This window comes from Pristiophorus japonicus, chromosome 9 (assembly GCF_044704955.1).
Source record: "Pristiophorus japonicus isolate sPriJap1 chromosome 9, sPriJap1.hap1, whole genome shotgun sequence".
Lineage (NCBI taxonomy): Eukaryota > Metazoa > Chordata > Chondrichthyes > Pristiophoridae > Pristiophorus > Pristiophorus japonicus.
In genome coordinates, this window is record NC_091985.1 from 63,780,480 (window position 1) to 63,806,314 (window position 25,835).

General features: G+C 43.0%; 1 protein-coding gene across 1 annotated transcript in view; it reads right to left on the reverse strand.

Moving 5' to 3' along the window:
• ubr2 (ubiquitin protein ligase E3 component n-recognin 2) overlaps positions 1 to 25,835 on the reverse strand; it is a 179,936-nt gene that overhangs the window by 102,093 nt on the left and 52,008 nt on the right. The window contains exons 13-15 of the mRNA XM_070890969.1: positions 24,170 to 24,336; positions 22,263 to 22,362; positions 2,110 to 2,238 (exon numbers count right to left, since the gene is read on the reverse strand). Of these exons, the coding sequence (XP_070747070.1) occupies positions 2,110 to 2,238; positions 22,263 to 22,362; positions 24,170 to 24,336 (396 nt within the window). The remainder of the gene's footprint in view (positions 1 to 2,109; positions 2,239 to 22,262; positions 22,363 to 24,169; positions 24,337 to 25,835) is intronic.

Consider the following 25,835-nt stretch of genomic DNA (forward strand, 5'->3'; position numbering starts at 1 on the left):
TCCATTCTGAAAAGGACCCATTTATCCTGACTCTCTGCTTCCGGTCTGCCAACCAGTTCTCTATCCACGTCAGTACATTACCCCCACTACCATGCGTTTTGATTTTGCACACCAATCTCTTGTGCGGGACCTTGTCAAAAGCCTTTTGAAATTCCAAATACATCACATCCACTGGTTCTCTCTTGTCCACTCTGCTAGATACAGCCTCAAAAAATTCCAGAAGATTCGTCAAGCATGATTTTCTTTTCATAAATCCATGCTGACTTGGTCCGATCGTGTCACTGCTTTCCAAATGCGCTGCTATTTCATCCTTAATTATTGATTACAACATTTTCCCAACGACTGATGTCAGGCTAACCGGTCTATAATTACCCGTTTTCTCTCTCATTCCTTTTTTAAAAAGTGGTGTTACATTAGCTACCCTCCAGTCCATAGGAACTGATCCAGAGTCGATAGACTGTTGGAAAATGATCACCAATGCATCCACTATTTCTAGGGCCACTTCCTTAATTACTCTGGGATGCAGACTATCAGGCCCCAGGGATTTATCGGCCTTCAATCCCATCAATTTCCCCAACACAATTTCCCGCCTAATAAGGATATCCTTCAGTTTCTCCTTCTCACTAGACCTACTGTCCCCTAGTAAAATCGGAAGATTATTTGTGTCTTATAATGGGGAACAAAGAAATGGCAGACCAATTGAACAAATACTTTGGTTCTGTCTTCACGAAGGAATTCACCTGAATCTGACTGCAAGGGACCTACATTTGTCTTGAATAATCTTTTTCTCTTCACATATTTATAGAAGCTTTTGCAGTCAGTTTTTATGTTCCCTGCAAGCTTCCTCTCATACTCTATTTTCCCCCTCTTAATTAAACCCTTCGTCCTCCTCTGCTGAATTCTAAGTTTCTCCCAGTCCTCAGGTTTGTTGCTTTTTTGAGCCAAATTATATGCTTCTTCCTTGGCTTTAACACTATCCTTAATTTCCCTTGTTAGCCATGGTTGAGCCACCTTCCCAGTTTTATTTTTACTCCAGACAGGGATGTACAATTGCTGAAGTTCATCCATGTGATCTTTAAATGTTTGCCATTACTTATCCCCCGTCAACCATTTATGTATCCTCTGCCAGTCTATTCTAGCCAATTCACGCCTCATACTGTCGAAGTTACCTTTCCTTAAATTCAGGACCCTAGTTTCCAAATTAACTTTGTCACTCTCCATCTTAATAAAGAATTCTACCATATTATGGTCACTCTTCCCCAAGGGGCCTCGCACAACAAGATTGCTAATTAGTCCTTTCTCATTACACATCACCCAGTCCAGGATGGCCAGCTCCCGAGTTGGTTCCTCGACATATTGATCCAGAAAACCATCCCTAATACACTCCAGGAAATCCTCCTCCACCGCATTGCTACCAGTTTGGTTAGCCCAATAGCTAAAACAAGACTGTGTTACTTAAAGGGTTAGACATTCAGGGCAAACATCAAGTAACATTTCACTTATGTTCATTTTGCAAAATCTGCACAGCACTGATTAAGGCTAATATTTGACATGAAAATACAAACTGATGAGATTAATTTGTGCATTTGAGCAGGTTCTGTAGTTACCCGACAGAAAGGCACCAAACAGAAGTTTGATTTGAAAAAAAATCTATCCAATTTAGCCTGTTGCATAAACAATGCTTCAAATGTAAAACATTTTTTCAATGTATATCGGCCTTAATGTCGTGTTACGGCTTGATTTGTTCCAACAATGTGCTACCAGGCATGTTGGCAGCAACTAATCAGATCACAGAATTACATCCCTAAACACAGCTATCGCAACACTGCACCAACTGAAAGTTTAACCAAGTTGAAATAATTATTTAAAAGTTGTACTTGAATGTTCAACTAATTTGAAGTAACGGTAAGCACTCAAAGAATTTGAGTTTTTTCATGAAATTGAATACCTGGGTCAGATAATGCCCATGGCTCTTGAATTAGCAAGGAATTCAAATTTATCAGTAAGAGATGTCAGCCACTAAGACCTATTTATCGAAGATTTTTTTTAAAAACCTCGTCCCTGAATAACACTACAGAAAATGAAATAAGACTTTGAATTGAAACTTACATCTGAGGCACACCATTCCTGCATCATAGAAATTATGTGTGTGAGCTTCATCTGTAAAGTAAATGCAGCCTCCCACTCTGGTTCCATCTCTATGTGTTGACCTACTTGTCTTGTTACCGGATCCATTCCCTGCAAAAGACAACATGAGGGAATTTATACATGCAATAAATGTTAATGTGAACAAGTCTGGTTAAAAATTAGAACAAGATTATTGAGTGTAAAAAGGTAGCAAGTGATTTAAAGAAATAGTTGCATGAAATGGATCACAAATTAGACACATCAGATCGGGCAACAATTTAAAGGAGAGAATTCAGATACCATTTTGAAGTAAATGGAGGGTTTTCCTAGCATCAAGGGGCTCAATTTTCCCCAGTGCTTTGCGCCGTTTTTTTGAGAAGGTTGCTTTTTTTGGTCAAAGTTTAAAAAAAAGTTTCCCCAATCAATTTGCACCAGCGTAACTCTTAACGATTTTTTCTTTTGGTACGTTTTTCTTTCAGCCGAAGGGGGCGTAACCCAAGAACATAAGAAATAGGAATAGAGGTAGGTCATACGGCCCCTCGAGCCTGCTCCGCCATTCAATAAGATCATGGCTGATCTGATCATGGACTCAGCTCCACTTCCCCACCCGCTTAACCCCTTATCGTTTAAGAAACTGTCTATTTCAGTCTTAAATTTATTCAATGTCCCAGCTTCCACAGCTCTGAGGCAGCGAATTCCACAGATTTACAACCCTCAGAAGAAATTTCTCCTCATCTGTGTTTTAAATGGGCGGCCCCTTATTCTAAGATCATGCCCTCTAGTTCTCGTCTCCATCAGTGGAAACATCCTCTCTGCATCAACCTTGTCAAGCCCCCTCATAATCTGAGACGTTTCGATAAGATCTCCTTTCATTCTTCTGAATTCCAATGAGTAGAGGTCCAGCCTACTCAACCTTTCCTCATAAGTCAACCCCCTCATCCCCAGAATCAACCTAGTGAACCTTCTCTGAAGTGCCTCCAAAGCAAGTATATCCTTTCGTAAATATGGAAACCAAAACTGCACGCAGTATTCCAGGTGTGGCCTCATCAATACCCTGTAGAGCTGTAACAAGACTTCCCTGCTTTTATATTCCATCTCCTTTGCAAGACAGGCCAAGATACCATTGACCTTCCTGATCACTTGCTGTACCTGCATACTATCCTTTTGTGTTTCATGCACAAGTACCCCCAGGTCCCGCAGTACTGCAACACTTTGCAATTTACCTCCATTTAAATAATAACTTGCACTTTGACAGAAAAAAAATCGAAGAGCATGATATTACACTTTCCATGATACTCCATCTGCCAAATATTTGCCCACTCACTTTGCATGGCTTTGCCCTTTTGCAGATTTTTTGTAGCCTCCTCACACATTGTTTTTCCTCCCATCTTTGTAACGTCAGCAAATTTGGCTATATTACACTCAGTCCCCTCTTCCAAGTCGTTAATATAGATTGTAAATCGTTGGGGTCCCAGCACTGATCCCTGCGGCACCCCACTAGTTACTGGTTGCCAACCAGGGAATGAACCATTTATCCCGACTCTCTGTTCTCTGTTAGTTAACCAATCCTCTATCCGTGCTAATATATTACCCCCAACCCCGTGAACTTTTATCGTGCAGTGACCTTTTATGTGGCACCTTGTCAAATGCCTTCTGGAAGTCCAAATACACCACATCCACTGGTTCCCCTTTATCCACCCTGTTCGAAGAACTCCAGCAAACTTGTCAAACATGACTTCCCCTTCATAAATCCATGCCGACTCTGCCTGAGCGAATTTTGCTTTTCTAAATGTCCTGCTACTGCTTCTTTAATAACGGACTCCAACATTTTCCCAACCACCGATATTAGGCTAACTGGTCTATAGTTTCCTGCTTTTTGTCTGCCTCCTTTTTTAAATAGGGATGTTACATTTGCAGTTTTCCAATACTCTGGGACATCCCCAGAATCCAGGGAATTTTGGTAACCTGCCACCCGCACCAATTCTGTCCACTTAGGCAAGTTTGGCCAGCTGAGAGATATTCCAGTAGTTCTTAGGCCAGCGTATGTGGCCTCTGCAGAAAAACTTAATGGAGAGTTAAGGAAATCAGCTCAGGTAAGTGCAGCAGATGCCTGGGCAGGGGGGGGGGGGGGGAGACGGGAAAGAGCGAGGGGGGGGGGGGGCGGGGGCGGGAAAGAGTGAGGGGGGCTCTCCGCCATCTCAAGGGCTATTAGGGATGGGCAATAAATGCCGGCCTTGCCAGCAACGCCCACATCCCGTGATCTAATAAATAAATAAAAATCGAGCACCCAGAAACAGCCAAGAAATATGAGTGCGAAATTTAAAAAATATTTATATTCTGTGTTGTAACATCTCAAGCTTTGGCTTGAAATAAAGTACTGCAAGTATTCACAGTACTCATTCACCTCTCTCTACTGGACAATTCAAAAAAACATTGTAGAAACAGCAGATAGAAGTACGTCACCTCTTATTTATTAACATTAGAATCTTTACTGTCCAGTGTCAAAAAAACTTCATTTTATGTTTGAAAATATACTACTGTTGAGGAAGCTAAAAGTATTTCGGGTTGAAGCTAAAAGCTAAAGGTATATGGGGTTAAACGAACATATTCTTGTTTAACTATATAATGCTGAACAACATTTAATTGTACCAGCATGGCAGAAGCAGGATGCCTGTGCACAGGATGTCACAACTCAAGGTAAGGGTGGACAGCGGCCTTCACGATGGTGTAAGGAACCAGCTGCTCAACCAGTGACAGTGGTTCGATGGGCTCCCCAGCTCCAAGGACACCTTGTTGGACAGCACTTAGCTTTGGCACTCGAAACTTATTTGTGCACACAGTTAACCAGAACTGCACGTATATGGTACGGGAAATGTACAATGTAATCTCTAGAAGAAAGATGCTCTAATTGTATTTGATTGAGAGTGGAGGCAGACAGCCATACCGCTCCCCTGCTAGCTTGTAATAAAGGTCGGTTCAATTGGACTCAACATCTGACGTGGAGTGATGATTTCCCACAACAATTAGCGTAGTCGGCAGGATCTGCTGAAGGTTCGGAGATCGAAGCCCTGGGAGACTGGCAGAAAGGAGGGTAGGTAAAATTAATATACTACCCATAGTTAGGTCTGTCGATCTCCTCAGTGGTTTTGCCGGGCCAACAGGGATTCGCAAACAAAGAGTCAGACTGTGAATATTGACCGATGGCGCGCCTCATGAAAGGGGGGGCTACAAGAAACAGGTACTATTAGGGAATAGGACCGAGGTTCAGAAGAACCGACGACAAGCCACTTCAAGGAATTGAGTAGCCGGTGCGGTGGCTGGGCGGGGAGATGGCCAAGCCACCAGGGAACCAGATAGGTTTGTTAGTAGGCTAGCTGCTAAAGCAGTATGGTAAAACTCAAAAGAGTATGGAAAAAGGGGAGTGGCACTCGGGACTGAGTTCTGAGGGCCAACGGGATTGCCGGAATAAAAAGTAAAAATGTGATTGTAATGCTATGTCATGCGCATTTGCAAAGTAAAGAAAGGCAAAAAGATCTGACAACAAAGAATGATCAAAACGAGCTAAAATACAGCAAATTAGAAAAAGAAAAAGGAGAAATGCAAACCAATATAAAGCAAAGTTAGGTAAGCAGTGTGATGAGACACTAGTAGTGGAGTGCCCAATAAGTTCGATTGCATATGCAGCGATGTACTGCGTGGAGAGAGATAGCGTTGTCATCCTCAACCAGGATGACAGAATGTATGAACAACAGGTTGACGAAGCTAGGTGTCAGATTGGCACCCGAACAAAAGATGATAACCGCCACACTAGACAATGAGATGATTCACGGGGAGCCTTAATGGGTGACCCTTACTTAAATTACGGCCCGGAATGTAATGAATCTGGTGGAAATTGCAAGCGCTTGGTTGAGATGGTATCCCAAGTGAATGAGAAAAGAAACTAAACTTAAAAGAAGCCGGATGGAAACTGGCCAACAACAACCCACCTCTGCGCGAAGCGTGGAGACTTGAAAAACAGGATAAGCATAAAGTGCAGGAGAGTAGGAGATAGAGTGGGAAGATCCAAGAACTCATCAAAAGAAAAAAAACAGGGAACCAGAAAATAAGTTACTGGAAAAAAAAGAGAAAATAAAACCGATATAAGCTTCAGCATTTGCACCGAGAAAGAGAAAGATGAGCTTTATTGAGTGATAGGAACCTTAAAGTATGTTGTTTAAAAGTTTTCCGTTTATATGAAAGTGTGTGCGTTTGTGTGGAAGTTTTCCTGACTGTGAATGTTTGGGAAGTTAAAGATTTTTTTTATTTGTCTGAAAGCCTGTGTTTTAAAAGAAAATTGTGTGTCTGTATATTTGTTTTAGCGCCGCCCACCTTTTCGGACCGAGAACGTAATTTTTTTTTTTAAACCCCTTTGTCATGGAAATGGGAAGTTTTACGAAAGTGTGGATAAATTGAGTGTTAAAATGTACATTGTATACCTGAAATTGAATTACATTTTAAATTAGAAACGCAGGTGTGGATTTATTTTGATTATGGGCAGAATTTCCGACATCCCGCTGGAGCTTGACAGATCGTAGCCAGCTCGGGAGCGAGGATGCCATATCAGGAACGAGGACATTTGTACGGGCAAGATTGGGCTATTTACCCATATCTTGCCCAGCAAATGCCCTCAAAAATTTTGATCCTGAAAAAGTTTTAAAACATACAAAATGAATTGTAAAATAAAATTATAAACAGTTTATTGTTTAAAAACCCTCCCCACGACGGTAAGTTTATTTTTAACCATAATTTTAAAAACTTTTTTTTTTTTTTAAATCGGGAAAATATTTTATTTTTATGAGACATAACTTTAATTTCAATTAATTTTAAATGTGTGGTCTGTTTTTTATTTTTTATTATTTTGTGTGATTGCTTTTGTTCCCATTAAAAGCACTGAGAACTTGTAGTTACGCGAGTCTCAGTGCTATTAATGGGAACCTGTGAAATACTTACCTGATTGGCTGAGCAGTCACACTTGATTGCATCGTCTGCATCGGGACCCTCTGCACGGTAGCGCGCTTCACAGCACGGGAGAAGGCCTCCCCATCGGAAATCAGAGCGCCTCCTAGACCACCAGGTAAATTTGTAAAAAATATCCAGCCAGGAGGCTCTTGCTCGCGGGAAGACCCAGAGAGGAATTTCTGGGCCGATGAGTTACGGAGCTAGGAAATGCACAAAAGACGGTTTTAGCGGTAAACTTCAGCCTCGAAGTTACAGTTGAGATGGTGTCTGCTTAAAAAAATAATGAAGTTGAATGTTTTAATTGGAGTACAGAAAAAAAATTGCTATTTTCTTATATAGTTTAAATTAAAAATGTGTGGGCTCGTTTTAAATCAATTCAAATCGTAACAAAGTGCTGTCTTTTCAATTTGGTTATTGCAAGCCCAAGACACCCACTTACTTATTATAAAAAAGGTAGTCATTGATTACAATGGGTTGAAATATAATAAATTTAGTCTATGAATGAGATGAAGAAAGGAAAAGGGAGAGTGTAATGCCTTTTTTAAAAAAAGCCTGCGTAGGTTTCTCAAGGCTACAGGCTGGGGAACGCTCCGCCCCTTTTCCCTTCGTGCAGATGTTTATTAAATACAGAAAACTAATGTTTCTCCAGTTATATTCAGCAATTTTACAATCAATTGCAAAGGGATTTGAAGGAGGGGTATGGAAAGTGACGTAACTTACTGTGTTATTTTGTATTATTTTAAATTACATGAAAGCTTCTAGCTCAGTAAGAGATTTAAATAGGAAGATAGGCAGCATTTGAATTTTGAGATATTTCAGGTGATTCTCCTTGATAAACATTTTGGTTGTAATGGAAAATCTTGGGTTTGAAAACCTTTATAAAATAATACTAAACAGTTTAGGAGAAAAAAAAATACTAAAAAGTTTGGAAACAATCTAAAAATGCCGTTTTCTCCGAGGAGAGACTCAAGAGGGGAGGTTTTGAAAATAAAAGACTGGAAAAAAAAATATCGGTAAAGATTCTTTTACCATTTCTGAGTCAAGGTGGCCAGGAGCTGGAATAAGAAAGGGAAGACAGACTATGAAAGTAAACTAGCACGAAATATAAAAACAGATAGCAAGAGTTTCTACAGGTCTATAAAAAGGAAAAGAGTGGCTCAAGTAAATGTTGATCCCTTAGAGGACGAGACTGGGGAATTAGTGATGGAGACCATGGAGATGGCAGAAACTCTGAACAAATATTTTTTATCAGTCTTTACGGTCGAGGACACGAAAAATATCCCAACAGTGGATAGTCATGGGGCTATAGGGGGGGGGGGGGGGGGGGGGAGTAACTTAACACAATCACTAAGAAGATGGTACTCAGTAAGATAATGGGACTAAAGGCAGATAAATTCCATGGACCTGATGGCTTGCATCCGAGGGAATCCAAGAGAAGAATAGTGGATGCATTGGTTGTAATTTACCAAAATTCCCTGGATTCTGGGGAGGTCCCAGCAGATTGGAAAACTGCAAATGTAACGCCCCTATTTAAAAAAGGAGGCAGACAAAAAGCAGCAAACTACAGACCAGTTAGCCTAACATCTGTGGTTGGGAAAATGTTGCAGTCCATTATTAAAGAAGCAGTAGCAGGACATTTGGAAAAGCATAATTTGGTCAGGTAGAGTCAGCATGGATTTATGAAGTGGAAGTTATGTTTGACAAATTTGCTGGAATTCTTTGAGGATGTAACAAACAGGGTGGATAAAGGGGAACCAGTGGATGTGGTGTATTTGGACTTTCAGAAGACATTTTGACAAGGTGCGACATAAAAGTTTACTGCACAAGATAAAAGTTCACGGGGTTGGGGGTAATATATTAAGCATGGATAGAGGATTAGCTAACTAACAGAAAACGGAGTAGGGATAAATGGTTCATTCTCAGGTTGGCAATCAGTAACTAGTGGACTGCCGCTGGAATCTATAGATTGTAAATAGCAGCAAACTATAGACCAGTTAGCCTAACATCTGTGGTTGGGAAAATGTTGCAGTCCATTATTAAGAAGTAGCAGGACATTTGGAAAAGCATAATTCGGTCAGGCAGAGTCAGCATGGATTTATGAAGTGGAAGTTCTATTTACAATCTATATTAACGACTTGGATGAAGGGACCAATGGGAGGAAAAGCAATGTGTGAGGAGGACACAAACAACCTGCATCAGGACAGACAGGCTAAGTGAGTCAGCAAAAAGTTGGCAGATGGAGTATAATGTTGGAAAGTGTGAGGTTATGCACTTTGGCAGAAAAAAAAAAAATCGAAGAGCAAGTTATTATTTAAATGGAGAAAGATTGCAAAATACTGCAGTACAGCGGCACCTGGGGGTCCTGGTGCATGAAACACAAAAAGGTTAGTGTGCAGGTACAGCAAGTGATCGGGAAGGCCAATGGAATTTTGGCCTTTATTGCAAAGAGGATGGAATATAAAAGCAGGGAAGTCTTGCTACAAGTTATACAGGGTATTGGTAAGGCCACATCTGGATTACTGCGTACAGTTTTGGTTTCCATATTTAAGAAAGGATACACTTGCTTTGGAGGCAGTTCAGAGAAGGTTCACAAGGTTGATTCCGGAGATTAGAGCGTTGACTTATGAGGAAAGGTCGAGTAGGTTGGGCCTCTACTCATTGGAATTCAAAAGAATGAGAGATGATCTTATCGAAACGTATATGATTATGAGGGGGCTTGACAAGGTAGATGCAGAAAGGATATTTCCACTGATAGGGGAGACGAGAACTAGGGGGCATAATTTTAAAATAAAGGGTCACCCATTTAAAACTGAGATCAGGAGAAATTTCTTCTGAGAGGCTTGTAAATCTGTGGAATTTGCTGCCTCAAGAGAGCTGTGGAGGCTGGGTCATTGAATAAATTTAAGACAGAGATAGATAGACAGTTGCTTAATCAATAAAGGAATAAGGGGTTATGGGGAGCGGGCAGGGAAGTGGACCCGAGTCCATGATCGGATCAGCCAAGATCGTATTAAATGGAGGAGCAGTCTTGAGGGGCCATATGGCCTACTCCTGCTCATATTTCTCATGTTCTAATGTAATAAGAAAGCTAGGGCAGCCTGGGGACACAAATGAGGTAAGAGGCATATAACAAACAGGAGAAGAAAACACCAAAGGGACGTTGGGATACACGGAAACACCACCCGAGTAACCTTAAGGAAACCGACAAACGGGGAATTGAAAGAATGGACTAATTTAACAAAGGCTTATTGTGCACCCAAGGATTCACTAGCAAGAGTACAAAACGTCATGGCAAGATAGGGGACACTGATCTGTGTAGGGTGCCCTAGAATGTGCTCCAATGTAGTTTTTCTCAAAAAGGGATTTACGGAATGTAGAGGGAATGTGTAACTATAGACAGGGAAAGGTCCCAGTGGCTAGTATGCGTAGGGAAGGTGCTAAATAGCGGGAGGGACAGAGGCAGCTGTGATTATGGGAGATGATTGTTGATCCTTAGTGAACAAAAAGAGGGGTCTATTAAGACCCCTGCCGACACCCACATAACTCGGGACCTGCCAGGAGCTATGACACAAGGGAGGGGCATGACATGGACCTAATCACAAGGGGAGGAGAGGAGTGGGCAGATGAAAGACGACATACAACAATATGGGATTACCAGGAAATAGAAGGGCTGCCATGTGTGAAAGAGAGTGAATGGCCTCACCAGCTGAAGGTAATGGAAGGCAACTGCATTTAGACCGAGAAGAGGAGGTGTGCATAAAGTGTCCAGCGGGTAAAGTAATAGCAAAATGCAGTGGCAGGTTGCACGTAGTGACAGTAAAAGATATAAATAATCCCTACACATTAGCTCCTGATGTTTTTCCCCAGCCACTGGGGTGCCCCAAAGGAACAGATTGCTGAAAGGAAGAGAAGTTATTGCTTTTTTATAATCCCTATCGAACAATGGGGAAAGCAGCACTGTATTAAAGAGGAACCAAAATGGGGCTATGTTTTTATGTGCATCACCGAAAGGACCAATGTGTCACTTTGAACCAGTTGCGCTAATTATCACATACAAGAGGCAACCCAGAACTATTAGGGAAACAACGCGACCCAACTTACAGAATGCCCAAGGCAGACCCAGAGACCAGAAAACAGGCTGGTGTTGGTCCCAATGGGAAATGTGATGTATGATAACATACACTATGAGTTGGTACCAGTAGTATTGGACTTGATAGACATAGGCCTTCCACGATGGTGCTCAAACGAGACCCCAGAGCTATACCAAAGATTGACTCGGCAAGTACTGAAACAGGGGGTTAAAGGGAATGGCCGGATCCCAGGGCAATGCCTCCAAAGGTGAGATCGAAGAGACACACTCAATGATGCCACGACCATATTTAACACAAGAACTTCAGTAGTTAATACAATTGATTTGGCAACCTTGGACGGCAAAATTAGGGATCTTGACTCTAGAATTAAAAAGGTCCTGCAAGGACAGAACCAGAACCAAGATTCGCAGTTGACTGAAGATCAGGCCCTCACAAGCAGACGTCAGGACATAGCAATGATCCTTGAAACACATGGCCAGACAATGAACACAATTATCAGAGAGGATCATGAAGCCTCCGATAAAGCTGCTCGGAATGATGTATGCAGTACATTTGGAAATTGGGTACGAGAACAGGCTAGGGAAAACCTAGCGCAAATAAAGGGAGGGTGAGATACCATTATGGAATAGCAATGAATTGTCTAACCTTTCACGTCACAAAGAAATAATACCAGGGTGCCAGCTCAGGGGAATGGTTCGGGTATACCCCACCTAGATCGAATGTAAAATAAGCGGCGCGAGCGTGTTAGGACTAATACTTGCAATAGAAGTAATTCCACCCGAATCACAACCTCGAGGAGTATATCAGGTACAAAATATCAGAGTTCAGGGAAAATACCCACATAAGGTACCATGAGAAACTATCTTATGCAGTAACTTACGAAGATAGCTTGGTGGGTACTAGACTGGAGGGATGTGCCACACGCCAGGACATAACGATTTGCCCCCATAAAATAAGATTTGACCCAGTGGCCGCATGTGGATTTAATGTGTCCAGAGGGATAATAAATTGCACAATGGAAGCCATCAGGGCCCACCTCTCGCACATGCAGGCTGCATATGTGGACAAGGAAAGGTACTGTATAACCACTAACCAGAAAACTTTTAAGTATGCAGATCAGGTCTGAGATCCCCAGTCCCATGTTCTGCTTTACCCTGGAAGTGCCTATAAGGATTGGACGGGAAGAATTGGTCGACATACACCGATGGAAGGTCACCTCGATCCAGGTGTCAGAGGACACAAAACACTAATTACATCAACCAATTTGGGCACGAAGTGGCCCCATTACCAGAGGAACTGGCTGAACAGCGACGAAAAATCACTGAATTCCAGAAGGTATATTACACACTGCAACAACGAAATAAGGACATCGAGAAGGAGGTAGAAGACATCAAGATTACCACTTGGTGGGATGACTTGTGGGACTGGGGGTTAAGCATTCAAATCCATCCATGAAGAACAACAATTTTGCACGTGGTGGTGGTGGTCCAGTTGATAATTGTCATATATCTCCTTCGTAGAACATGTGCTGCACACAAGCTACAGAAATCTAGGCAATTGGCAAAAGCAATATTGATGAGGGCGGAAATGCAGCCCCAGAAGGATGGCAGGGGTGAATTCGTTTAATTAGGTTCAAAGGAGAAGGTCCGGGAACATTTGGGTATCGGTCAATACCCAATCACTATGTTAGAGACCCATAAAGCATAAGTATGATGCAAAACATTGCGAGTATCAGAGGATCCCCGGTAGTGGATCGCATGTGGAGCATCCTGATGTCTAGCTTGTGAATGATTTCTGTTTGTAAAAAAATTCCGGACAAGTGCCAAAAGGAGGGATTGTTGGGGAAGCTAAAAGTATTTAAGGTTAAAGCTAAAAGTAAGCCAAAGTTTATCAGGTTGAACTGAACATGTTCTAGTTTAACACTATAGTGCTCATGTATGTATGTTAATGTATGTACTCTAACACTAGACCAATGAATGTACAGTCACCCTGTATACACTATACCTGTACCACCAGAGGGTGCTGCTGCTGGAGACCTATGGGTTACCTGTGCACTGCAGTTTACCAAGTATAAAAGGGAGATCACCTCTTGGTGTCCTCACACTAGGAGCTGCAATAAAGGACTAAGGTTACTACAGATCAAGTACTATACCCTTACCTCGTGGAGTTATTAGTAGAGTGCTTGCATATACTACAACTGGCGACGAGGTTAACAATTTCCACACACAATATGTCTAACCTAAGCAATTTCCAATAATTCGCTGATGGGGAAGATTGGGATGCCTTTGTGGAAAGGCTATAACACTTTTTCATCGCGAATGACCTGGCTGGGGACTCACCGATCTCGCTGGCGAACAAGCGCAGAGCCATCCTGCTCAACAGTTGTGGGCCCACTATCCATGGCCTCGTCAGGGATCTGCTAGCCCCAGCAAAGACGACAACCGAGACCTATGCAGAGCTCGTAACTTTAACACAACAACTTCTTAAACCTAAAGAGAGAGCATCCTCACAAACAGACACCAGTTCTGCACCCACCAGCAGTCTGAAGGCCAAGAAATTGCTAAATGCGCTGCAGATCTGAGAAGATTGGCTGCACCGTACGATTTTGGCAACCATCTCACTGAAGCACTCAGGGACATCTTCGTTATTGGAATCGGCCACGAGGGCCTCCTCCACAAGCTGCTCTCTGCGGACACCCTGCAGAAGGCAATCAAAGTGATTCAGGCTTTCATGATTTCGGTCTGCGACTCCAAACGGATAACGACTCACACCCAGGACTCTAACCAGACGAGTACAGTAAACTGAATGGCGACTTTCAGAGGCAGTACTGCTGTTCCAAGTCCCGCAACCCTGAGTCTGCGACATGAGGCCAACCAGCTAGCCCGGTCCTGGCGCTGTGGAGGAAACCACAGGACCCACCAGTGCCGATACAAAGACTATACCTGCAAAGGCTGTAACACTAAAGGTCACCTTCAGCGAATGAGTAGAAAAAGTTTTACTCGCCGAGTCGCTGAAGAGTTGGCCGATCACCTGGGTTCCAGCGCTAAAGACGATTAAGCTGCTTAGCCCCTGGAAGAGGACTACGGAATATATACCTGCTCCACCGAGAGTTCCCCGGGGAAAATGGAAGTAGAAATCAACGGGATTCCACTCTCGATAGAGATCGACACAGGCGAGCCAGTCGTTGATGAATCAGACGACCTTTGAGAAATTCTGGGACAATCCCACCAAACGACTCAAAATATCCCTAATCTAGGCAAGGCTGCTCACCGACACAAAAGGCATCATCCCAGTATTTAGCAGCGTGGAGGTCCAGGTGTCATATGGCAGCGTGATGCACAAGCTTCCCTTGTGGATCGTTGCCGGTGATCGTCCAACGCTGCTGGGAAGAAGCTGGATGAACCAAGTACAAAACTGTCGGAGCGACGAAGGCCTCTGGGCCCCAGCGATCGACATCCTACGCGGCCCCAAACTTGGATCCATCGCAGCACCTGGAAACCTACTGTCCGACTCGACTGCGCGGCAACGACATAGACTGCACAACTCAACGAGATGATCCAACCTGAACGACTCGACCTCACCTTCCAGGCTCCAATGGCAGGACTCGGAGGGAAGAAGATCAGCACAGAAGGTAGATTCCCGGCGTCCGTGGCACAACCTGGGGAGAAAAGAATCTCTGCAGCCGACCTTGTGGAGAGAGAGAAAATGGCGCCGCACGAGGCGAAGCACCTAGAATAAAGATGGGCGCGACCAGACCACGAGGGGCAGCATTGAGGGAGCAACACGTATCAGCAAGCAGTGAACCAGATTGGGGTTAAAGATTGCAAGGTCCTCTTAAAGGAGAGCGGCAACCCAGAACAATTAAAGGGACAGTTCCACTCTTGGCACAGCGATGCCGGTGATATTAAAGATAAAAGTGTAAAGAATGAATGCAGGTATATAAATGTACTGTTGAATGGTGATGCTGGCAATGCTAATGGGAGAAATGTAACCTTTGTAAGTGACAAACGTGAAAGTGTAAAGAAGTATAACAATGTCGAAGTAGCTAGTAACGATCGGAGCCAATGGATCATATGTGTGCTAATGATAGAATGAGAAATGATAGCAGGTTCTACATGTATAATGACAATGCCAAAAGGAACCCCCCCCAGTGGGAAACACCCAGGTCCAAAGACTACAGTGATCATGTAGCCTGCACTTCCAGGACCAATGTGATGTGCCAGGAAGGGTTCACACACACCCAGTGGGAGCATAACCACTGCAGGGACAGCGGTCATTGGGCAGCACAGCCAGCACCACTGGTAACCTACCCACTCCCCTGCTTCCCCCCCGCCCCCCGCCACCAGGGAGCAAGAGGCCAGTACCCTCCAGCTTTCCCGGCAGAACCTGGGATGACCAGACTTCCACCACCAATGGAGGACAAGGAGGCCACACCACCTGTGGCCCTGCCCACCACTCACCCATTCTACAAGGTATGTACCTTACCCATAAGAACTTGCTCCACCACTGGGGAATACTCCAACAGTGACACCCACATGGTCTATGTATGGGGGGGTGGGGGGGGGGGGGGGAGGGGAGGGAGGGGAATCCACAAGCACATATATCACACCTGGCACCCACACAACTCTCACCACAACCTCCCACCACCTACTACTGATCATCTCCCCACGTCATGGCAAAGGCTTCGGGGGGAATGTTGTCATGTATGCATGTTAATGTATGTACTGTAACATTAGATCACTGAATGTACCATCACCCTGTATACACTATACCTGTACCACCAGAGGGTGCTGCTGCTGGAGACGTATGGGTCACCTGTACAATGCAGGTAACAAAGTATAAAAGGGAGCTCACCTCTTGGTGTCCTCACTCTAGGAGCGGCAATAAAGGACTACGGTCACTATAGTTCAAGTACTATACCCTTACCTCGTGGAGTCATTATTAGAGCGCTTGCATTTCATACCATCATCGGCGGTCCCTTGAACGAGGATGACTTGCTTCCACAAGAGTTCACAGATGTTTCAATAAAGGACCCTATGTTCTAGTCCTGAACTCTAATGAGGGGGTGGAAGATGCCTGTGCACGTCAGTCACCACACGGGCTTGCATATACTACAGTGCTGAACAACATTTAATTATCATAGGCAGTTCCTCGGAATTGAGGAAGACTTCCTTCCACTCTAAAAATGAGTTCATAGGTGGCTAAACAGTCCAATATAAGAACCACAGTCCCGGTCGCAGGTGGGTCAGATAGTCGTGAGGGAAAGGGTGGGCAGGAAGCCTGGTTTGCCACATGCTCCTTCCGCTGCCTGCGCTTGATTTCTGCATGCTCTCGGCGACTATACTCGAGGAGCTCAGCATCCTCCCAAATGCACTTCCTCCACTTAGGGCGATCTATGGCCAAGGACTCCCAGGTGTCAGTGGGGATGTCGCACTTTATCAGGGAGGCTTTGAGGGTGTCCTTGTAACGTTTCCTCTGCCTGCCTTTGGCTCGTTTGCCGTGTCGGAATTCCGAGTGGAGCGCTTGCTTTGGGAGTCTCATGTCTGGCATGCGAACAATGTGGCCTGCCCAGCGGAGCTGATCAAGTGTGGTCAGTGCTTCAAGGCTAGGGATGTTGGCCTGGTCGAGGACGCTAACGTTGGTGCGTCTGTCCACCCAGGGGATTTGCAGGATCTTGTGTCGACATCGTTGGCAGTATTTCTCCAGCGACTTGGTGTCTACTGTACATGGCCCATGTCTCTGAACCATATAGGAGGGCCAGTATTACTACAGCCCTGCAGATTATGAGCTTGGTGGCAGATTTGAAGGCCTAGTCTTCGAACACTCTTTTCCTCAGGCGATCGAAGGCTGCACTGGCGCACTAGAAGCGGTGTTGAATCTTGTCGTCAATATCTGCTCTTGTTGATAAGAGGCTCCCGAGGTAAGGGAAATGGTCCACATTATCCAGGGCCGCGCCGAAGATCTTGATGACTGGGGAGGCAGTGCTGTGCGGCAGGGACAGGTTGGTGGAGAACCTTTGTCTTACGGATGTTTAGTGCAAGGCCTATGCTATCGTACGCCTCAGTGAATATGTTGACTATGACTTGGAGTTCAGCCTCTGTATGTGCACAGACGCAGGCATCGGCCACGTACTGTCGCTCGACGACAGAGGTTGGGGTGGTCTTGGACCTGGCCTGGAGACGACGAAGGTTGAACAGTTTCCCACTGGTTCTATAGTTTAGTTCCACTCCAGCGGGGAGCTTGTTGAGTGTGAGGTGGAGCATGGCAGCAAGGAAGACTGAAACATAGAAAATAGGTGCAGGAGTCGGCCATTCAAACCTGCACCACCATTCAATATGATCATGGCTGATCATGCAACTTCAGTATCGCATTCCTGCTTTCTCTCCATACCCCTTGATCCCTTTAGCCGTAAAGGCCACATCTAACTCCCTTTTGAATATATAACGACTGGCCTCAACAACTTTCTGTGCTAGAGAATTCCACAGGTTCACAATTCTCTGAGTGAAGAAGTTTCTCCTCATCTCGGTCCTAAATGGCTGACCCCTTATCCTTAGACAGTGACCCCTGATTCTGGACTTCCCCAACATCGGGAACATTCTTCCTGTCTCTAACCTGTCTAGTTCCATCAGAATTTTATATATTTCTATGAGATCCCCTCTCATCCTTCTAAACTCCAGTGAAAAAAATAAGCCTAGTCGATGCAGTCTTTCTTCATATGTCAGTCCTGCCATCCTGGGAATCAGTCTGGTGAACCTTCGCTGAACTCCCTCAACAGCAAGAATGTCCTTCCTCAGATTAGGAGACCAAAACTGAATATAATATTCAAGGTGTGGCCTCACAAAGGCCCTGTACAACTGCAGTAAGAGCTCCTTGCTCCTATACTCAAATCTTCTCGCTATGAATGCCAACATGCCATTTGCCTTCTTCACCGCCTGCTGTACCTGCATGCTAACTTTCAATGACTTGATGTACCATGACACCCTGGTCTCATTGCACCTCCCCTTTTCCTGATCTGTCACCATTCAGATATTCTGCCTTCCTGTTTTTGCCACCAAAGTGGATAACCTCACATTTAGCTACATTATCCTGCATCTGCCATGCATTTGCCCACTCACCTAACCTGTCCAAGTCACCCTGCAGCCTCTTGGCATCCTCCTCACAGCTCACACTGCCACCCAGCTTAGTGTCATCTGCAAACTTGGGAGATATTACATTCAATTCCTTCATCTAAATCATAAATATATATTGTAAATAGCTGGGGTCCCAGCACCGAACCCCACTGGCCACTGCCTGCCATTCTGAAAAGGACCAGTTTATTCCTTCTCTTTGCTTCCTGTCTGCCAACCAGTTCTCTATCCACGTCAATACATTAACCCCAATACCATGTGCTTTAATTTTGCACACCAATCTCTTGTGTGGGATCTTGTCAAAAGCCTTTTGAATGTCCAAATACACCACATCCACTGGTTCTCCCTTGTCCACTCTACTGGTTACATCCTCAAAAAATTCTAGACGATTTCACAAATCCATGCTAACTTGGACCGATCCTGTCACTGCTTTCCAAATGCGCTATTACATCTTTAATAATTGATTCCAACATTTTCCCTACTACCGATGTCAGGCTAACCGGTCTATAATTCCCTGTTTTCTCTCTCCCTCCTTTTTAAAAAAAAAGTGGGGTTACATTCGCTACTCTCCAATCCATAGGAACTGATCCAGAGTCGATAGAATGTTGGAAAATGACTACCAATGCATCCACTATTTCTAGGTCCACTTCCTTAAGTACTCTGGGATGCAGACTAGCAGGCCCCGGGGATTTATCGGCCTTCAATCCCATCAATTTCCCTCACACCATTTCCTGACTAAGAAGGATTTCCTTCAGTTCCTCCTTCTCGCTAGACCCTCGGTCCTAGTATTTCCGGAAGGTTATTTGTCTCTTCCTTCATGAAGGCAGAACCAAAGTATTTGTTCAATTCGTCTGCCATTTCTTTGTTCCCCATTAGAAATTCACCTGATTCTGACTGCAAGGGACCTACATTTGTCTTCACTAATCTTTTTCTCTTCACATATCTATAGAAACTTTTGCAGTCAGTTTTTATGTTCCCTGCAAGCTTAATCTCATATTCTATTTTCCCCCTTCTAATTAAACCCTTTGTCCTCCTCTGCTGAATTCTAAATTTATCCCAGTCCTCAGGTTTGCTGCTTTTTCTGGCCAACTTATATGCCTCTTCCTTGGATTTAACACAATCCCTAATTTCCCTTGTTAGCCACAGTTGAGCCACCTTCCCTATTTTATTTTTACGCCAGACAGGGATATACAATTGTTGAAGTTCATCCATGTGGTCTTTAAATGTCTGCCATTGCCTATCCACTGTCAACCCTTTAAGTATCATTCGCCAGTCTATTCTAGCCAATTCACGTCTCATATCATCGAAGTTACCTTTCTTTAAGTTCAGGACCCTCGGTTTCTCAATTAATTGTGTAACACTCCATCTTGATTAAGAATTCAACCATATTATGGTCACTCTTCCCCAAGAGGCCTCGCACTACAAGATTGCTAATTAATCCTCTCTCATTACACAACACCCAGTCGAGGATGGCCAGCTGTCTAGTTGGTTCCTTGACATATTGGTCTTGAATAGGGTTGGCGCGATGACGCAGCCCTGTTTGACCCCGGTTCGGACATGGATTGGGTCTGTAATGGATCCATTGGTAAGAATTATTTAATTGTACTAGCATGGCAGAAGCAGGATGCCTGTGCGCAGGATGTCACAACTCCAGGTAAGGGTGGACAGCGGCCTTCACGGTGGTGTAAGGAACCAGCTGCTCACCCAGTGACAGTGGTCCGATGGGCTCCCCAGCTCTTGTAATAAAGGTCAGTTCAATTACATCTGACTCGGAGTGGTGATTTCCCACGACACTACTCTACAGAAACAAGCCAATAAGGTGTTCATTTTTCCAACAGAAACATACTCCACACAGCACCAATGCAACCAACAAGAAAATCACAACAGAAATATCCCTTGAATAAGTGTTTTTTTGACATTAGTGGCCGTGGAAAAGAGGAGCCTCTCCTGGGCTTTATGTGCCGAAACATAATAAATATATGATCACAAAACTATTGATTCAAGGGATAGAAGAATGCAGCCAATTAGACAAATGCATGTCATGCAAAGGCTGTTTCTATTCAAAAAATGAAGTTAACTTTACAAGGTAGGTGATTTTAGCTGCCTTCTTCATTGCAACATAATCGATAAACAATGAGGATTTTTATGCAGTAATACCCCAAGAGGAGTGTGGTTATCCTTTTCAACGAGGAAATAACCACATTCAGAAACTGACCAATAACCAAGCATATCCTAACCAGAAACATCAGAAGTGTTTTTTGCCATTACCCGATGGCAAGTTCACAATATGTTGTGCCAACATGTTTGAAACCGACCCAAGAAGTTAACAATAAGTCAGTTTTCCCATGATAAGCAATGTTGTATTGTGACAATGCAGTGCCTCCAAAGGCATATTCTGAAATTCCAAAGCAGGATCAAATAATGCATGGTCGAGTGGCCATTTATCAAAACACCTTTCATAAACTATTAATTACCAACTGAATTGTCCAGAGATGAGAATTTATGGAATTTGATTTGAAGCCATAGCTAAGGAAATGTAGATACCCCACACCCTTATCACACAACACAGAATAGAGACTGATTTTACAAAATACATACTTGTTCCATTTAGCATTGTAGAAACCTGTGTGTGTAGAACATGCAACATCAAAACCCTGTCTCTTTCAATAGCCAGGCATTCAGATGGTAACTGACTGCAGCAAGGTGGAAAAATTGCCATTCCAACCAAGAAAGCTCGTCCACTGTGGATCTGAATTTGACTCAGTGGCACACATCTATTAAATCTACTATTTAGTAGCATTCTTGCCTCAAAGTTAGAAGGTTGTAGATTCAAGTCATTTGAGCACAAAATCTAAAGTGGCACTCCACTCAAGTATTGAGGGAATGTCACAGTGCTGTCTTTCACTCAGGTGGACGTAAAAGATCCCATGGCATTATTAAGAGCAGGAGAGTTCTTCTTGGTGTCCTGGCCAATATTGATCTTTCATCACATTATCTGGTCATCACATTGCTGTTTGTGGAACCTTGCTGTGCACAAATTGCCTGTTGCATTCCCTGCATTAGGACGGTGAATACGCTTCAAAAGTACTTAAATGGCTTTGAAATGCTTTAGGAGCTCTTAAGGTCATGAAAGATGTTTGTATAGAGGCAAGTCTTCCTTTATATAATCTCGAACAATGAGTTCCTTGCCCACTGATCATTTGTATTCCCTCCAATCATAGTTTCTATAGAATTCTGAATAGAGGAACTATTGTCGAAGCGGTTGATGATGCAGACAACAGCTGTGCTGCCCAACCATTAGCTAACATGTCAGTTCCATCCTAGGTCCAGAAGAGCCAAAAAACACACTCAATTCCAGATGGCTGATATGCTTATGAAATACCTCAAGTTCACTTGGCATGTAATTGAGCTGGTCATCTCCAACGCAATAGGGACACATTTTGTTCAAGTGCTCATGTTAAATCCCAAATAATAATTATTTCTTAGAAAATCCAAGATGGATGAAAAGACAAGCAAGGCCCTTTAGACCCTTGGATAGTATTTGCTTTTTTTAAAAAATTGGTATTTTTAGATCAGAGCTTGGCAATTAAAACGTATTGGTTTGACGTTTACTATTGTCGACCTCTAAGAGGAATTCAACCAAGCCCAAAGGTCAATTGTAGACCTGAAAAGTTATTTTGTGGTCTTGTTCAGCTGAATTTACTTAAGCTATGCAAACCAAGAAAAAACTTTTAAAATATTTTCATGCTGATGTCTTTGCATTGTTCTGAAAAATTAAGTAAATGTGATAAGGAACTTTAATGATGTCAAACTTCACCTATTCATATCAAATTGAAATGATTTCCATTTGGAACTAATCACCTGTTTGTGACATGTTGTCCTGACATTTTATTGTTGGAAGTAAAAATTCTGAACTAACCTGCATGCGTTTTAATAGCTGCAAGAAGACCTCAAAACCTTCCAGAAATTTCTCTCTTAGTTTGTCTGTCCACTCTGTGGGTTTGCTAACTAATACATACCTGTGAAGAAGAGCACTATATGTCAGAAACAATTTATACAACTGGAATTCTGAGAACTTTAAAAGAAATTATATCAAAGAACAGATACTTGTACTCCATTCTAAGGCCCATAAGCAAGGATACCACTCAGGCTAAATATAATAAAGATGAGATAAACAGACATGGAGATTAAATGATGCAAAGCTTGGGTTTTAATAGCCCCAAAATTGAAAAATTGCACAAGACAGGTAAACTGATAAAAATTGTGAACTGGAAAGAAAGCAGAGGCAACTAAAACCAGTACGTTCCTGTGAGAAATATTTGTAAAGAATGCTGGAAACATCTATCGTATTGACTTCACTGCAGACATCACATCACGAATATTACCAATTATATAATTGACACGTCTTAACATGACAACTACAGTACTAAAATGCAGATTAAAAGTTATAGCTATTCAGATTGCTACAAAAAATGTTTCATTTAATTACTAGTCACCAGATTTGTACAGCAAGTAACTCAAAAAGAACAGCTCTCATTAAACATACATCCCATCACATCATTGCAACAATTCACCACCAGACATATCTGCTATCTTCAGCTGCTAGAGAGTTGCCAGTTCTACCACAATACTTTAAATTGATTTACAGTAATTTTACTGTCAGAAACAGATCAAAATGAATGCATTACTTAGTTATTATACCAGTTGCTTTCTTGGATAACTTTTTTTTTTACAATCACTCTTCTCTGGCAGTCCCTCTGAGTCAAGGATGACATGCTTCCACACTAATATGAGTTCTAAGCGAGCTGATGAGTCCAATGCGGTATCTACAATATCTGGGACAGGTGGTGGTTGAAGGAACGGTTGGGTGGGGTGCTTGGTTTGTCGTATGCTTCTTCCGCTGTTTGCACTTGATTATCGCGTGCTCCCGACAAAGAGACTCAAAGTGTTCGACGTCTTCCCGAATGCTGCTTCTCCACTTTGAGCGGTCATGGGCCAGGAATTCCCAAGAGTCGGTGGGGATGTTACATTTTTTTCAAGGAGGCTTTGAGGGTACCCTTGAAGCATTTTCTCTGCCCTCCTGGGACTCGCTTACCGTGACGGAGCTCGGAGTAGAGTGCCTGTTTCGGAAGTCTTGTATGTGGCACGCGGACTACGGGGCCCGCCCATCGGAGCTGATTGAGCGTGATCAATGCTTCGATGCTGGGGATGTTGGCCCGAGAGAGAACACTGACGTTGGTACACCTATCCTGCCAATGGATTTGCGGAATTTTGAAGAGACAACGTTGGTGGTACTTCAGTGCTTTGCAGTGCCTACTGTATATTGTCCCTATCTCTGAAGCATAGAGGGGGGCAGGAATCACTACTGCTCTGTATACCATAAGCTTGGTGCTGGGTTTGAGAACTTGGTCTTCAAACACTCTTTTCCTCAAGTGACCGAAGGCTGCACTGGCACACTGAGGGCAGTGTTGGGTTTCGACATCGATGTCTGCCCTCACTGACAGGAGGCTCCTATGGTATGGAAGGTGGTCCATGCTGTCCAAGGTCTTGTCATGAATCTTGATGATCGGGGGGCACTACTGTGAGGTGAAGGCAGGTTGGTAGAGAACATGTGATTTATGGATGTTTAATGTAAGACCAAGACTCTCGTACGCTTCAGTGAAGGTGTCAACAATGGTTTGGAGATCGGCCTCCGTGTGTGCACACAATCACTGCAAACTCAGTTGTCGACAGACAGATGGAGGAATTCACGAGGTGCTCTTGCAGACATCTTTACAAAAGACTAATTTTTAAAAATGTTTAAAAAGGTTACATTTCCACACTTACTTTAGATCACCAATGAGGCTTTGCACCCTCCTGAATTTGAAGGCCTGTATGGCTGTATACCGTTCAAACTGAAACCTGCCATGAGAATCCCGCTGTCTCATCAGATGATCAATGAAGGTTTGAATTATAGTTGTCATGAGGTTTTCTTCAGTTATCAGGATGCGAGCCTAAAAATGCAACAATTCCATTAATTGTAACAGTGGAGCGATGTTTCCTTATGCAGTTATGAATTGAGGAGGCAACACTAACCCTCCCCCTTCCCCAAAACAAAATAAACTGGACATAATAGCCATGTAAAATGAGGGAAACTATAAGCCATGTGATGAGAAACTGAACATATAGATATAGAAATGCTCTGATGAACAACAACATTGTTAACTTTTGCTTCCTTCAATGCAACGTTTGGCAGAAAGATATAAACTTCAGACTCGTCAATAAAATAGGTAAATACAGGGGAAAAATACAATATCTATGGCCTGATGAGGTAGTGTATTTGTAATGCACCATTACAGATTGTTGGGATTTGGCAGTCATTCTCACAATTACACGAACACATATTTTTCAAACTCATGGAGGAAGCAACATGCAGAGGTGAGGCCCCACACATACAGGTGGCAAATCAAAGGGCAGATATCCTTCACTGCTTTCGCAGTTGCCAGCTCAACACTCACTTCTGCCACAACAGTGGATCAGATTCCCTATCTGTTCACTCAGTTGGGAAGTGAGACCTGACACTCTAAAAAGGAGAGAGTAATACGCAACTTTAATAAGAAAATACACAACTAAAAAATATGCTTTGGTAGCATACAAGAAGCCAGTGTTTCTAGTTACCATATGGTGATGAAACTGCAAACATAGACAGGAAATGTTGTAATAAATAGAAAATCAAGCTATACTAGTTTGCCCAGTGCACTATTTTATAGAAGTCATTTGGATAAAAGATGTCACTTCACACATATGCAAAAAAAGCTTCCAATCATTAATAGATCAGTAGACAGTTGTCTTATTTTCATTCGATGGACCAAAGGATTTTGGCAAACCCACTTTCTATAAAGCACCGCAAGAATAAAGTGCTTCTTAAAATTTTGGTGAAAACTCAGTTAAATCATATTTATTTGTATTTCATGAATACCTGACACTTAACAAATCAGTTTGAGCATGCCCATTCCCAAAGATGGCCATTATTAAAATCAGAAAGGCACTTATTATTTGGTGAAACCAAAAACATTCGGTAACACAATAAACTTCAATTTCATATGCAAGATATAATCACATTTTGTATTTGCAGAAATGGGAGTGTGCACAAATGTATTGAAGCCAAGAAAGGTGCAGGGTGATTGAAAAACAAATCCCTTTACCCTGCACTTTGCCAAAGAACTGACACGGACATCACTGCAAACCTCTATCGCTCTATGGCGATTGAATTCTTCCAATTTGCCATTCCTAAGTTGAAGTGCTCTGCTTGGCCTGTACACAGACTACTCCTGCTGAGAGAGACTTTGTTGGTGAATGTAGCTTATCCGTCCTTTACTTTACTTAAATGTAATGCAATATTTTTCCCTTTAGTAAACAAATCAAATGAGCAGACTTCTTGAAAAAAAAGTTGAGATGGCTGACTCAATGGCTGGCCTTTTTTAATGTTGTGTATATGATTGGAAACAGAAAA